We start from the raw sequence: 14,513 nt of genomic DNA on the forward strand, positions 1-14,513 counted from the left end.
AAAGTGGGAAACGGAAAACCATCTTCAGGGCTGCCGACAGTGGGATTCGAACCCAATGGGTGATATGAATGAACCGGAGACGTATCTCTTGTCTCATAAATATTAAGACATGTCTCGAATGTATATGAACTTTAAATCCTTAACATTCCTGCAACTCGCACACAACACTATCCTCCACTACAGTAACACGGCAGATGACACACATCCTCGTCGGAGGGTCTGCCTTACAAGGGCGGTTCCAGGCTAGAAATAGCCACATGACATTATTACCTATTATTATCATTCACATTTTGATATCTGGAAGGATATTTCTTCAAGTCTGAAAATTATCGCTCTCTATCACATGTTGGCCAAATGGTATTGAACGAATGTGTGAGTATCTTTGGTCCTGGTGTAAGCTATCCCATTTATGTTTACTTCAAGTGCCGTAAAATTCCCTGCCCATGCTTTTTTCGATAGCACTGTTTCTAAGTTTATTTAAAAGTTTCAACCGGCAGCTCGGGCCCTTGAAAAAAATATGCTGTAACTGGTTTCACAACATTAACAGATTCGCATAATGACATTATTCGGCCAATGATTTGCTGCCTCTATGAGTGCTGTTCTTTCTCAACCATCCCACCACTCACTTGTGTCGAATACTACAAGTGAAACATTTGGTTTGGATCAGACAGATTTCGATGAAAATTCGATGAATTGTCAATCCACCTGTATTAAATTTATTGCTGATATTCACTTTGTCATAAAATCAATGACATTGTTATAATTAATTGCTAAAGAACAGCAGGGTGGTTTGCAGCTGTATCGACCTCACATATGCACTGTAGAAATGCACCGATAGTTCTATTTTAAAGTTACATTAAACAGTGCACTTAAGAGTGAAAACGAGATTTTGACAACATGAACAGAATGTCTTGCTCGTCAAACCCATTTTACTAATGTGCACAGTATATGAATATTTCAAAATATTAGGCTTTTAATACTTCTTTGTCGTTTACAATTGAAGCTAAAATGTGTAATATGAAATCCTCGTCATTTGTATATAAACTTGCAAGCTATGAATAGCCTTAAACTTTTGGATTCTTGTTGAGTCTCATTTTGTCACACTGCGAATAACCTATATAACGATGTCGATCATGCAGCAATGTTCTGATGTCTTAATTGATCATCCTACCATATTTCATTGAAATCGCTGCCATCTACACACCACGTTCCATTTAAAACTGGAGCAAGAATTTACTGTCAATAAATACCGGTACAAAAATATTATTTCACGGCAGAACGGTTATCACCATTGAGTTCCGGATATCTTAGCTCATAATGTTACTAAGTTTCATTGCAATTCGTCCGGTCCAAATCAAACAACTCCCTTGTTAGTTATATTCGTTTATGAATATGGTTAGCACTTTGTATTATTTCTATAATTTTTTAAGTTTAAAATTTAGACAGTTTATGCAACAGTATATAGGTATTGGTTGTATATTATATACCAGGTGAGTTGGGTGTGCAGCTGTGAGCTTACATTCGGGAGGTAGTGGGTTCAAGCCCCACCGTCGGCAACCCTGAATATCGTTTTCCGTGGTTTCCCATTTTCACACCCGGCAAATGCTGAGACTGTACCTTAATTAAGGCCACGGTCGCTTCCATCCCACTCCTAAACCTATCCCATCGTCGCCGTAAGACCTATCTGTGTCGGTGCGATGTAAAACAAATTGTAGAAAAAGTACATTATATGCAGAAACACCCCTCGCTATGCACAGGTATGATCAATAAACTCTTCATATTCATGAAGAATGAAGTACGAAGCGTGTTTAAAAAGTGTTTGAGTGACATTCAATGACCGCAGAAAATTATGCATTTGAATGTGGATCCTAAATGTGATGATAAATACAATGTAACTTCTTACATAATATCTTGAAGGAAACTTACAAAAAAAGAAACCTTAAATCAGTCGCTAACAAGCTGGGGTGCAAGTATACCAAGTGTACAAGCCACTACGTTTATGTAAGCCTAGAAAGAATTGAAATAATAACTGTAGTGATTATTGAATATTAATTAATAAGAAAGGTATAGTTTGCAGAATAGGCTCCCAAGTGAAACACAACTGAAGAAGAAAAGGCTGTCAAGAAGGAATCTACATGAAAAAAATATTGGTGGGTGTTCCATTTCGGTTGTACTTGTTTGTCTGCTCTTTCCTCCCTTTCATGTAAAAGATTTTCCATTTGCAGTTGCAAAACCTGTTTTGGCACTGAAATGAGTTGTTCTGTTTTATCGAGAACACACTGTCGCTTTTCAATCTTTTTCGCTTGTAAATCTTAAAATTTTATCTGTTCCAACATAACCACTCTTTGTAGCTCTCCGATTGTTAATTCACTCGTCAGCTGACAGATACCAGAGCCAGTGTGTGAGACTCATCTCAAGCGGAAGGAGACAAGTCTCGTTAACGAGAAACAAACTTTATTCATATATATGACAAGTTCTGTCTCGCAAGTGACTTCCGTCTCAATCCTCCTTCAAGACTTGTCTCCGAGTTACACCTCATTTTTATTCATATCACCCATTATCTCCCGGATGCAAGCTCACAGCTGCACACTCCTAACCGCACGGCCAACTCGCCCGGTTGTAATATGAATAAGAAATGGAGGCCTAAAGCCGCTTCTAACCTGGGGACTTATGCCCCCAGACCCCCTTTCCTTGATCACATACCAATGGTTTTGTCACTAGCCGGACCTAACGTATCGAGACCAATGGCTCTGTCACTAGAAAAATTATTTCATACACACAAAGGATATAGAAAAAATAAACTTTTATACCAACATAGAACATACCTTAATTGCGATCTCCACAAACACCAATGTCAATTTTCAACAGTAACTTGATAACCATAGCAACGAATACATTGGTACGTCATACTAGAAACTAATCAGTGACAAGTGAACATTAAACAGCGGTTCTGCGCTGGTGAGCCTTAGATAAAGTTGTACCAATTTGACATCTCATATCACAAGCTTAAATGCTTAAATTTAATTTTGAAGACGTTTGAACTGAAGTTATTTTATTTTGTAATCCATTTCTAAATTTGCTGTTATTAACAACTTATTCACGTAATACTGTGCGTATTGTGATTTTTACAATTAAAGCGAGAATTAAGTCGTTTTTAAAGTAATTAAGTGATTAGGTTTAAAGTTCGATAAGGTGAGGTGTAGCCTCTGTATTTAAAATACTGGTTGTTAGATGAATAGATATTAGATCTATATTTTTGGTAAACATATTTCCGAGGTATGGATCTATAATTGATGAAATCATGAGCTTACCATGTTTATAGGGAATAATACAGTTCAATTTGAAATTAATACTTCTCACATAATGAAAAAGGAAAATAATTCCAATAACTGAGATTGTTGATCAATCTTAAAACAATATTTCTTTGAAGTATAACTATTTGCATAATCAGAGTAACGTCGTGCTATACCAGCTAATCCTAAGAAATGTTGGGGGAAAGAACGTTAAGTTTACACCTACAAATATAGTTGTAAATTGGAATTTTAATCATATGGGTTTAATGTCAATCCTGTAAATAAAGGATATCATTGAATAAATCCGGCTATAATTGCAAATACTACTCCTACAGATAGAACACAGTGGAAGTGAGCAACAACGTAATATGTATCATGTAAATGAATATCAACTGAGGAATTAGCTACTAATCTTAACATTTTAATTTCACATATTTTACAACCTGAAATGCTTTTGAAGACTTCTTTCACAACCTGATAAGCTTAATTCTGAAGACTTTTAAGTTGAAGTTCTTTTATTTTATAATCCATTTCTAAATTCCGCACTTTAAGTTCATGTTCACGTTCAAGACACTTTAACCTTTTAGCATAAAATTCTTGTTTCAACTGGTACAAGCTGTCGCCTCTCTTCCTTCCGGACGCTGAACTAGATGCTTCATGTCGGGCCACACTTTCTTTTGGAGGAAGCGCACTGTTTACAACAGGAATTTCCTTTATTACAGCTTCCTCATCCACTTCCACATCCTCTAACACCTCTACTAACACTTCAGGTTGCTGCCTGCCCGAGTCATCTACCGCAGCATGGAAATTGTGGTCGTCATCAAAAGGATTTGATAACGGTAAAAACTGCTGCTGTAGTGCACCAATTAACTTTTCTTCCGTGCTACTCAGTGTGGAAATAACAGCACTGCCTCCGCCTGTTTTATGTAGTTCAGTCTGAAAACATAAAACAAGTTCGTTACAATGAGTACCATATTAATGTACGTTGATTAGATGACATGAATATGAATTATTATAAATATAAACTACTCTACCCACAAAATAAAAAAAAGTACTTGACACTTACCTTTTCATTTGCGAGTGATTTCTTGGTCCTCTTCTTTATGTTCTCATAACATAACCTAAGACTTTTCCAGTCCCTCTGGACACCCATGCTACTGGAATTGAACTCGGTTTCAATTTCTTTCCAGGCCTTCTCTTTCAATTTCGAAGTCACCATATCGGTTCTTTTATTCTCTATTATATTTTTGTACCTCGATAATACAATATCAACCAGATCATCCTTTTCCTTCGCTGTGAAATTCACAGAACGCTTCTTTGAAGTTCCTTCCATGTTTACTGAAGAGAATATGTTTACTTCGCGAGATCACAATATTTTCTTCTTCTACCTTTTCAGCAGTCACGGCCAGGTCAATCCCAACATTTAAGTATTATCCAACGGGCCGAGTTATTTCGTATTTCATTTGTCTTGCGGTGTTGCCACGTCCACTTTTTTGAACTCCGGTTACATTTGAACTTCACATGTGTGAACTGAGTTCAGTTTTATACAACGCGATGAAGTCGTAACCTCAGTTCATTTTCAGAACTAAGTTCTTAATTGATCTCCAGTTAGATATCTTTATACAACCGGGCCCTAGTATTATAACGGTGTGGCTGAGGCAGTGAAGGACATGGAGGGGGGGGGGGTAATGGTGGGTGGATCCTTGCGCGCATGTGTTGTTATTGGAGGGCTGTTAGGAGCAAGATGGGCGGGCCTAACATTTGACGAGGTGGTGGAAGCTTTAGAACAAGAAGTTCTAAAAGTTTGCGGGATTGTATTATGTTTTGAATTCACCATGCTCAATAACTTTGGAGTTAGCTCATGTAAAGGATTTTTTGCTTCCGTGGCATCGTTAAGATTATGGTCTTTGTTATAGGCTTGGTCTAAAAAGATGTAAAGATTTTCTAATTCATTCATAAGTTTTCCTTTGCCTATACATTTTAGAATAGTGAGATCTTTATCAATTGATGTAAACTGATGTCGTGTTTCACTCATGTGTGAGCTCATCGCTGAATATTTGTTGTGTTTTAAGGCATTTTAATGCTCCATATATCTCGTATAAAAGCTGCGCCCAGTCTGTCCAACATAAGTAAATCCACACTGAGCACAAGTTAGTCTGTAAATACCAGATCTCGAAAAACGGCTGTTTCTATAATTGACTTTATTATGATTAAAAAATATACTTTGATTTGTATTTACTGTTCTGAAAGCAATATTAGTGTCGTATTTCTTCAGTCTGTTGGCGATTGGGTGGATGGCTGGGTTATTGTATGTAAACGTAGCGAAACTAGTTTTTTTAGGTTTATCAGGAATGAGATTCGTGGATAGTTTATATTTAACTTTATTGATTAACTGGTTAATCATTTCAACTTTGAACCCATTAAGCTTAGCCAAGTTCCTTATATAGTTTAATTCTATTTTTAAGTTGTTAGGGGAAAGTGGGATTTTTAAGACTCTGTGTATTAAATTATAGAATGACGCTTGTTTTTGAGATTTAGGATGTAAAGAGGAACTATTTATGGTTATAGGAGATTGTGTGGGTTTTCTGTAGATTTGAAAATCGAAAGTATTATTGGCGCAAGTGATCGTTATATCTAAAAAAATTAAGGACTGTTTAACTTCGTCTTCTTTAGTGAATTTTACATTAGGGTCAATTTTATTTAAATTCTCTAAAACTTCGTCGCTGTTAGTAACATTTTTGTCAATAACTACAAAAGTGTCGTCCACAAATCTTAGCCATAAACATATACCTTTTATATGTTCTTTGATTTTTGTGTATTCTATTGAGTCCATATAAATGTCAGCCAAGATGCCGGACAAAGGGTCACCCATGGCTAAGCCAGTCTGTTGATAAATCTTACCATTAAAGCAGAAAAAGTTGTTATTCAATACAAAATTTAGGATCTTCATAAATTCATCAATTTCCAGCTTACTCAGGCTGCTATGTTTTGAAATATTGTCATAGATAATTTTGACTGTTTCTTTTTTAGGTATATTTGGGTACATGTTTATGACATCATAGGAACACATTATATGGTTAGGTTGTAAGTCAAATTTACTTAAAATATCGCAAAATTTGATTGAATTCTTTAAAGGAAGTTTATTATTAAACTTATAATGTTGTTTTAGAAAACCGTGGATATATTTGGAAACTTTATAGGTAGGGCTATTACGGCAATTGATAATCGGACGTACGGGAATGTTGTTTTTATTGATTTTAGGTAGGGCTCTGGCTATTGGAATGCTGGGGTTCATGTTGATCAGTCTCTGTTGTTCCTGTTCATTGAGAAGGAATGTGGAGTTCTTAATTATAGATTTTAAATTACGTTGTATTCTTACGATAGGATCTTTGCTAACTATTGTATAAATCTTATCCTTAAAAAATCTTCAGTTTTATTTTTGTAATTGTCCTTATCCATTAACACCATAGATCCTCCCTTGTCAGCTATTGTGACTATGATATAATTATCTTCTATTTTCGATCTCAAATTACGTATTAAGGATTTTTGATTAGAGTCAGATTTAGCATTAAGTTCTTTAGCTAGTATAGGTAAATTCTTTTTTATGTCAAATCTAATGTCATTTTGAACTTCAAAGGGGAGTTTAGAGATATTAGCTTCTACCTCAGCCACTGTGGTAATAATATCTAAGTCCTTTTTTCATTAGGCCAGTTATACTTTGGACCTTTATTCAGGAGTTCCGTTTCTGTTCCAGAAAACTTGCACGTTGGTTAAATTAACGATTGTGGGTGTGTGGACATTTGAAGTACTTGTTCTTTGTTTATCTGTATTCTGTACAATGGATTGCGTTTGAGATTCTTTTGAATGTGATAATTTCTTGTCTAAAGTAGCCTGTTTCTTGTCAAGTAAAACCATCATTTTGTAGTCTACGTGTAGTTGGAAAGAGTTCCATTCTAATGGGGTTAATGTCTGACCTACCGTTAAATGAACTTTATATAGTTGTAAGTTCAATTGGGATTTCTTCTTGTATAGTGACCTAATTTCATTCCTTAACCATATTACATTTACTTTATCTTGGACTTTGTTCATACTTGGGATGGTTAAGTTTTTTCTTTGTCTAGGTTTCAAAAATTTTGGGATCAATTTTAGTTTTAAACTTTGCTCTAAAAATGTTATATCTTTAGACAACTTGGATATTTTAATTTTAAGATTGATAAACCCATTTACTTTGGATTTTGCCTAGTTGGCTACCAAATTACAAGTAAATATTCTCATTTCGGTTCCGTATTGAAGTTGACGTATGTCTCAAATATTATTACAATATTATAAGTCCACCTTTTCAATACAATACAATATGATCCACTATTTCAAATGGTCCAAATTTTTTAACATAATACATAAAAGTCAATGGTACATGTTTCACCCTCCTTACGGGTATCATCAGCCTATATCAATCTTAAAAATAATACATATGGAGTCATTCTAATCTTATAAATTATAGGTTAAAATGTTGAAAAATGATTTCGTAAAACATTATACATTAACATCTAAAACAACGATAATGCACCAAAGTATGTATAAAAAAGTAAATTAACTGTTTTTGAAGATTAAAACGTGGTTAAACATGAATTTTGAGAGTTCAAAACTAAAATGGATCCTGACTATGATTTTACCATCTTGGATTCAAACTACGGGAATTGAAGTAACATCCCCCTTTGATGATTGTGTTTACATTCAACGCCATCACAGTCTTAATGATATTATAAAAAAAAGGATCCATTTTAGTTTTGAACTCTCAAAATTCATGTTTAACCACGTTTTAATCTTCAAAAACAGTTAATTTACATTTTTAACATACTTTGGTGCATTATCGTTGTTTTAGATGTTATTGTATAATGTTTTACGAAATCATTTTTCAACATTTTAACCTATAATTTATAAGATTAGAATGACTCCATCTGTATTATTTTTAAGATTGATATAGGCTGATGATGCCCGTAAGGAGGGTGAAACATGTACCATTGACTTTTATGTATTATGTTGAAATTTTTTTACCATTTCAAATAGTGGATCATATTGTATTGTATTGAACAGGTGGACTTATAATATTGTAATAATATTTGAGACATACGTCAACTTCAATACGGAACCAAAATGAGAATAGTTACTTGTAACATACCACTTAGTTGAACAGCTCTTCTTCTTTCTCTCAATTCTTCTCAACCCAAACATTGCAACAGAACATATCATGCTGCTTTTCTTTGGATTTTTTTCCAATTTTTGAATCAGGTAATCCTGGTGAGGGTCCCATACACTGGAACCATACTCTAGTTGGGGTCTTACCAGAGACTTATATGCCCTCTCCTTTACATCCTTACTACATCCCCTAAACACCCTCATAACCATGTGCAGAGATCTGTACCCTTTATTTACAAACCCATTTATGTGATTACCCCAATGAAGATCTTTCCTTATATTAAAACCTAGATACAATGATCCCCAAAAGGAACTTTCACCCCATCAATGCAGTAATTAAAACTGAGAGGAGTGCCTTGAAGACATCCCCTCTTAATTATTACAGGGTCAGATAAAGCTTCACCTACTCTAATTCTCTGAGATCTATTTTCTAGAAATATAGCAACCCATTCAGTCACACTTTTGTCTAGTCCAATTGCACTCATTTTTGCCAGTAGTCTCCTATGATCCACCCTATCAAATGCTTTAGACAGGTCAATCGCGATACAGTCCGTTTGACCTGCTGAACCCAAGATATCTGCTATATCTTGCTGGAATCCTACAAGTTGAACTTCAGTGCAATAACCTTTCCTAAAACCGAACTACCTTCTATCGAAACAGTTACCGGTATTAATTTCGCAAACATGTCTAATATAATCAGAAAGAATGCCTTCCCAAAGCTTACATACAATGCATGTTAAACTTACTGGCCTGTAATTTTCAGCTTTGTCTATCACCCTTTCCTTTATACACATGGGCTACTATAGCAACTCTCCATTCATCTGGTATAGCTCCTCCGACCAAACAATAATCAAATAAGTACTTCAGATATGGTACTATATCCCAACCCATTGTCTTTAGTATATCCCCAGAAATCTAATCAATTCCAGCTGCTTTTCTAGTTTTCAACTTTTGTATCTTATTGTAAATGTCATTGTTATCATATGTAAATTTTATTACTTCTTTGGCCTTAGTCTCCTCCTCTATCTGGACATTATCCTTGTAACAAACAATCTTTAAATACTGCTGACTGAATACTTCTGCATTTTGATGATCCTCACATACACACTCCCCTTGTTCATTAATTATTCCTGGAATGTCCTTCTTGGAACCTGTTTCTGCCTTAAAATACCTATACATATCCTTCCATTTTTCACTAAAACTTGTATGACTGCCAATTATGCTTGCCATCATGTTATCCTTAGCTGCCTTCTTTGCTAGATTCAATTTTCTAGTAAGTTCCTTCAATTTCTAATTACTTCTACAGCCATTTCTAACTCTATTTCTTTCCAGTCTGCACCTCCTACTTAGTCTCTTTATTTCCCTATTATAATAAGGTGGGTCGTTACCTTTCCTTACCACCCTTAAAGGTACAGACCTGTTTTTGCATTCCAAAACAATTTCTTTAAACCCATCCCAGAATCTTTTTACATTTTTATTTACCGTTTTCCACCGATCATAGTTACTTTTTAGAAACTGCCTCATGCCTGCTTTATCAGCCATATGGTACTGCCTAATAGTCCTACTTTTGAGACCTTCCTTTCTATCACATTTATTTTTGACTATGACAAAAACAGTTTCATGATCACTAATACCATCTATTACTTCAGTTTCCCTATAGAGCTCATCTGGTTTTATCAGCACCACATCCAGGATATTTTTCCCTCTGGTTGGTTGCATCACTTTCTGAATCAGCTGTCCTTCCCATATTAACTTATTTGCCAATTGTTGGTCATGCTTCCTGTCGTTCGCATTTCCTTCCCAACTGACATCTGGCAAATTCAGATCTTCCGCTACAATCACATTTCTTTCCATGTAATTTCCCACATAGCTAACTATCCTATCAAATAATTCCGAATCCATGTCAGTGCTACGCTTTCCCGATCTGTACACTCCAAATATATCAAGTTTCCTATTATCTTTAGAAATGAGACTTACGCCTAGAATTTCATGTGTCTCATCTTTAACTTTTTCGTAGCTTACAAATTCTTCTTTCACCAGAATGAACACTCCCCCTCCCACCATTCCTATGCTATCTGTACGATACACACTCCAGTGCCATGAGAAAATTTCTGCATCCATTAAATCATTTCTCAGCCATGATTCAACTCCTATTACAATATCTGGTAAATATATATCTATTAAATTACTTAATTCTATTCCTTTCTTTACAATACTTCTACAGTTCAACACTAACAATTTTATGTCATCCCTACTTGATTTCCAGTTCCCTGTTCCCTTATCACCGCTCCCTAGGCCATCCCGTTTCTCTGAATGTACCTCCCTATTATCCTTCCAAACAAATTTCCTAACTTATACGTACCACTGCGGTTTAAGTGAAGGCCATCCGAGCGCAGATCCCTATCTCCTACCCACCCATTAGGATCTAGAAATTTCACTCCCAGTTTCCCACATACCCACTCCATAGTCTCATTTAAATCCCCAATCACCCTCCAGTCAGTATTCCTCCTACACAGTATTCCACTAATAACAATCTCCGCTTTCTTAAACTTCACCCGTGCTGCATTTACCAGATCCCACACATCTCCAACTATTTTGGTACTTATATCAGCTTGCCTTACGTTGTTGGTACCAACGTGAAACACTACCACCTTCTCCTACCCCTCCTCTCTCGCTTCTACTTTCCTCAACATCTGTCTCAACCCAATTCCTGGATAACATTCTACCCTGGTTCCCTTTCCTCCACACACTTTCCCCACGTGTCTAATGATGGAATCCCCCATGACCAGAGCCTCAACCCTACCCACCTCTTTTGATCCCCTCCCCTCCTGGTCAGCCCTATCTTTCCTGATAGCTGCAGAAGCTACTTCCTCCTCCCTTTTCTCCTTCCCATGATCCTGTTCCACCTGTCTTTTCCTATCCTCTACTCTACATTTCCCTTTAACACTTTGACTGCTGAATGACAGTTTCTTCTCCATGTGACATGGTATGAGATAGTGGGTTACAATCGCACAGGTGTGTAGTTGACTATATTTGTACTGTAATTTACATAGCATGATTGTACTAGATGTACTCGACATCGCCTAATAACCTAAAAGTCTATTTCAGATCTCCAAGCGAGTTGGCCGTGTGGTTAGGGGCGCGCAGCTGTGAGCATGCATCTGGAAGGTAGTAGGTTCGATCCCCACTGTCGGCAGCCCTGAAGATGGTTTTCTGTGGTTTCCCATTTTCACTCCAGGCAAATGCTGGGGCTATACGTTAATTAAAGCCATAGCCGCTTCCTTCCCAGTCCTAGCTGTTTCCCATTGTCGCCATAAGACCCGTCTGTGTCGGTGCAACGTAAACTAGCAACAAAAATTCAGATCAATCAGTCAATCAATGAATCAATGAATGAATCAGTCAATCAGTCAACATTGATCTGCCTTTAGGGTAGTCACCCAGGTTTTGGGCGGAATCCCTATCTGCTGTTTTTCTAGCCTTTTCTTAAATTATTGCAAAGATTTTGGAAATTTGTTGAACATCTCCCTTGGTAAATTATTCCAATCCCTAATTCCACTACTTGTAAACAAATATTAACCCCAATTTTTCCTCTTGAATTCCAACTTAGTTTTTTAATGGTATCTTTCCTACTTTTAAAAGCACCACTGAAAATTGTCTACCAAAGTCATTCCACGTCATCTCTCCACTGACAGCTCAGAACATGCCACTTAGTCGAGCAGCTCATCTCCTTTCTCCCAATCCTTCCCACCCCAAACCTACCAGAATTTTTGTTATACTACTGGTTTTTCAGAAATCACCCAGAAGAAATCAAGCTGTTTTTCTATGGATTTTTTCCAGTTCTCGAATCAAGTAATTCTGGTGAGGGTCCCATACATTGGAACCATACTCTAGTTGGAGGTCTTTCCAGGGACTAATATGCCCTCTCCTTTACATTCTTACTACAAACCCTGACACCCTCATAACCATGTGCAGAGATCTGTACTTACAATCCCATTTATGTAATTACTCCAATAAGGATCTCTCCTTATATTAACATCTAGGTACTTACAGTGATCTCCATAAGGAACTTCCACCCTATCAATGCAGTAATTAAAACTGAGATGACTTTTCCTATTAGTTAAACTCACAACCTGACTTTGATTGTACAATTTCCTGCTGTCCATCTCAACATTGTTGAGGTCTGTTTGCATTTGCACAAAATCTTGTAACTTATTTATTACTCTATACAGAATAACATCATCTGCAAAAAGCCTTATCTCTGATTCCAATTCGTTACTCATATACATTGTAACAGTAAATGTTGATTACGTCGGCTAGCTGAACACGAGACTTGACAAAGAGGTGTCTGGTCTCTATCTGATTTGTTACAGGGAGGGGGAAGTAAAATAAATATAATGGAATGTTTTTAATTTTGCTCAAAAGTTTATTCATAAAATAAAATCAGAATTCAACATCACCTCAGCACAGTAGTTATGAGTATTTCTGCTCGGATTGAGCTGGTACTGGTATACTGCGGGTTCGCAATGTTCATTCATGGCGGCACCATCTTCCGAAAAGGTCTCCAATATCTCGAATTTCTAGAAAGTCTTGAATATCTAGAAGATCTTGATGATCTAGGAGCACTCATAATATTGGGTGTAACACTGCACTAGGATTCGAAATGGACTCGTAAAGTATTTGATCTGCACAAGCAAAGTTATTTTTAATGGCGTTTTTAAACAGATCTTTTTTTGCTAGGGGCTTTACGTCGCACTGACACAGATAGGTCTTATGGCGACGATGGGATAGGAAGGCTTAGGAGTTGGAAGGAAGCGGCCGTGGCCTTAATTAAGGTACAGCCCCAGCATTTGCCTGGTGTGAAAATGGGAAACCACGGAAAACCATTTTCAGGACTGCCGATAGTGGGATTCGAACCTACTATCTCCCGGATGCAAGCTCACAGCCGCGCGCCTCTACGCGCACGGTTTAAACAGATCACAAGTAACGATAAACTGTTCTCACAGTGTGATTGCACTGGATAATTACAATGTAATATCACTGAACTCGACGTACATAGTCATTACTACTGGATTGAGTTCATTAATAAATTAAATTGAACTCATAATTTAATCTGTGATGTATCAGCCACGGAAAATTAATAAGTTACTTTATCAAAGTTAAATGTGAGAACATCGTCTGAATTATGACGTAGGGAGTAAAATATTTCACTTTCAAATACGCAGTTCAAGTTCGAATTAATTATTGAAAAAAAAAATGAAACTAAAGAATTTATTCTGTGAATTTAGTCCCGTTCACAATTAAATAATGGTAAAAAAAAAGACTGGGTTGGACACAAGTCCTATCTGGATAATTGACAAATGTTAACCACACCAGTTTATTTAACCACAGTTCTAAGACTATGTTCTATGAAGAACCTGGTCCTTTGGAAAATAAATCCTAAGTTCGATAGCACTGTTAAATTCAACTAATTGTGTCAGTAACTCGTAACATAAACGTACAGTTTTACGAATATTCTAACACCTTGGTAAAGTTTGACGTTTTACTACCACAAAATTCAATCACCTGGACAGTTTGAAATACTGAATTTCATTTCGCTGTTAGCACAGTTTTATCACTTGTTAGGGTTAAATACAAAATTATGTACAGTTTTGACGTTTCACTAACGACAAAGTTTTATCATATTTAGCATTCAATGTTAAATCACCTCAAAGTTTTAAACACTGTCATTCAAATCCTATCACGTCTTGAAATTCAAACATCCAGTTACGTTTAAGAACTTGGTAGCATAGTATCGTACTAGTGAGAAAATATAAGTTCGGGTCACACTACTCCTGTAAATAGCTAAACTCTTTAACTGTCCGCGTCTCAACTCATACACAACTTCTGTTACCACACGCAGACGATACTGTAGTTCCTTTAAGTCTTGTAGGTGCGTTGTAGAATCAGAGTTCAATAGTACGCGGACTTAAACTTTCATCGGCGAGTCGAACTGGTGACTTACATCACGGCGGCAGAATGACCAAC

The 14,513-nt window shown here is 36.4% G+C and overlaps 1 protein-coding gene and 1 long non-coding RNA gene across 2 annotated transcripts in view; one reads left to right on the forward strand and one right to left on the reverse strand.

The window, feature by feature from the left end:
* LOC136866918 (uncharacterized) overlaps positions 1-14,513 on the forward strand; it is a 41,529-nt gene that overhangs the window by 9,843 nt on the left and 17,173 nt on the right. The window lies entirely within an intron of this gene.
* LOC137498974 (myb/SANT-like DNA-binding domain-containing protein 3) lies at positions 3,694-4,918 on the reverse strand. Its single transcript, XM_068226909.1, has 2 exons — positions 4,360-4,918; positions 3,694-4,229 (listed from the first exon to the last, which is right to left on the reverse strand). Exons 1-2 carry the CDS (start codon positions 4,624-4,626, stop codon positions 3,777-3,779), a joined length of 720 nt encoding a protein of 239 aa, XP_068083010.1. The 5' UTR covers positions 4,627-4,918; the 3' UTR covers positions 3,694-3,776.

This window comes from Anabrus simplex, chromosome 3 (genome assembly GCF_040414725.1).
Source record: "Anabrus simplex isolate iqAnaSimp1 chromosome 3, ASM4041472v1, whole genome shotgun sequence".
Lineage (NCBI taxonomy): Eukaryota > Metazoa > Arthropoda > Insecta > Orthoptera > Tettigoniidae > Anabrus > Anabrus simplex.

Bases quoted from the DNA above. Each gene is read 5' to 3' on its own strand.
- LOC137498974 (XM_068226909.1), bottom strand. From the start codon at position 4,626: ATGGAAGGAACTTCAAAGAAGCGTTCTGTGAATTTCACAGCGAAGGAA. The intron at 4,230-4,359 runs GTAAGTGTCAAG...TTATGTTTTCAG, and splicing joins AATCACTCGCAAATGAAAAG to ACTGAACTACATAAAACAGG.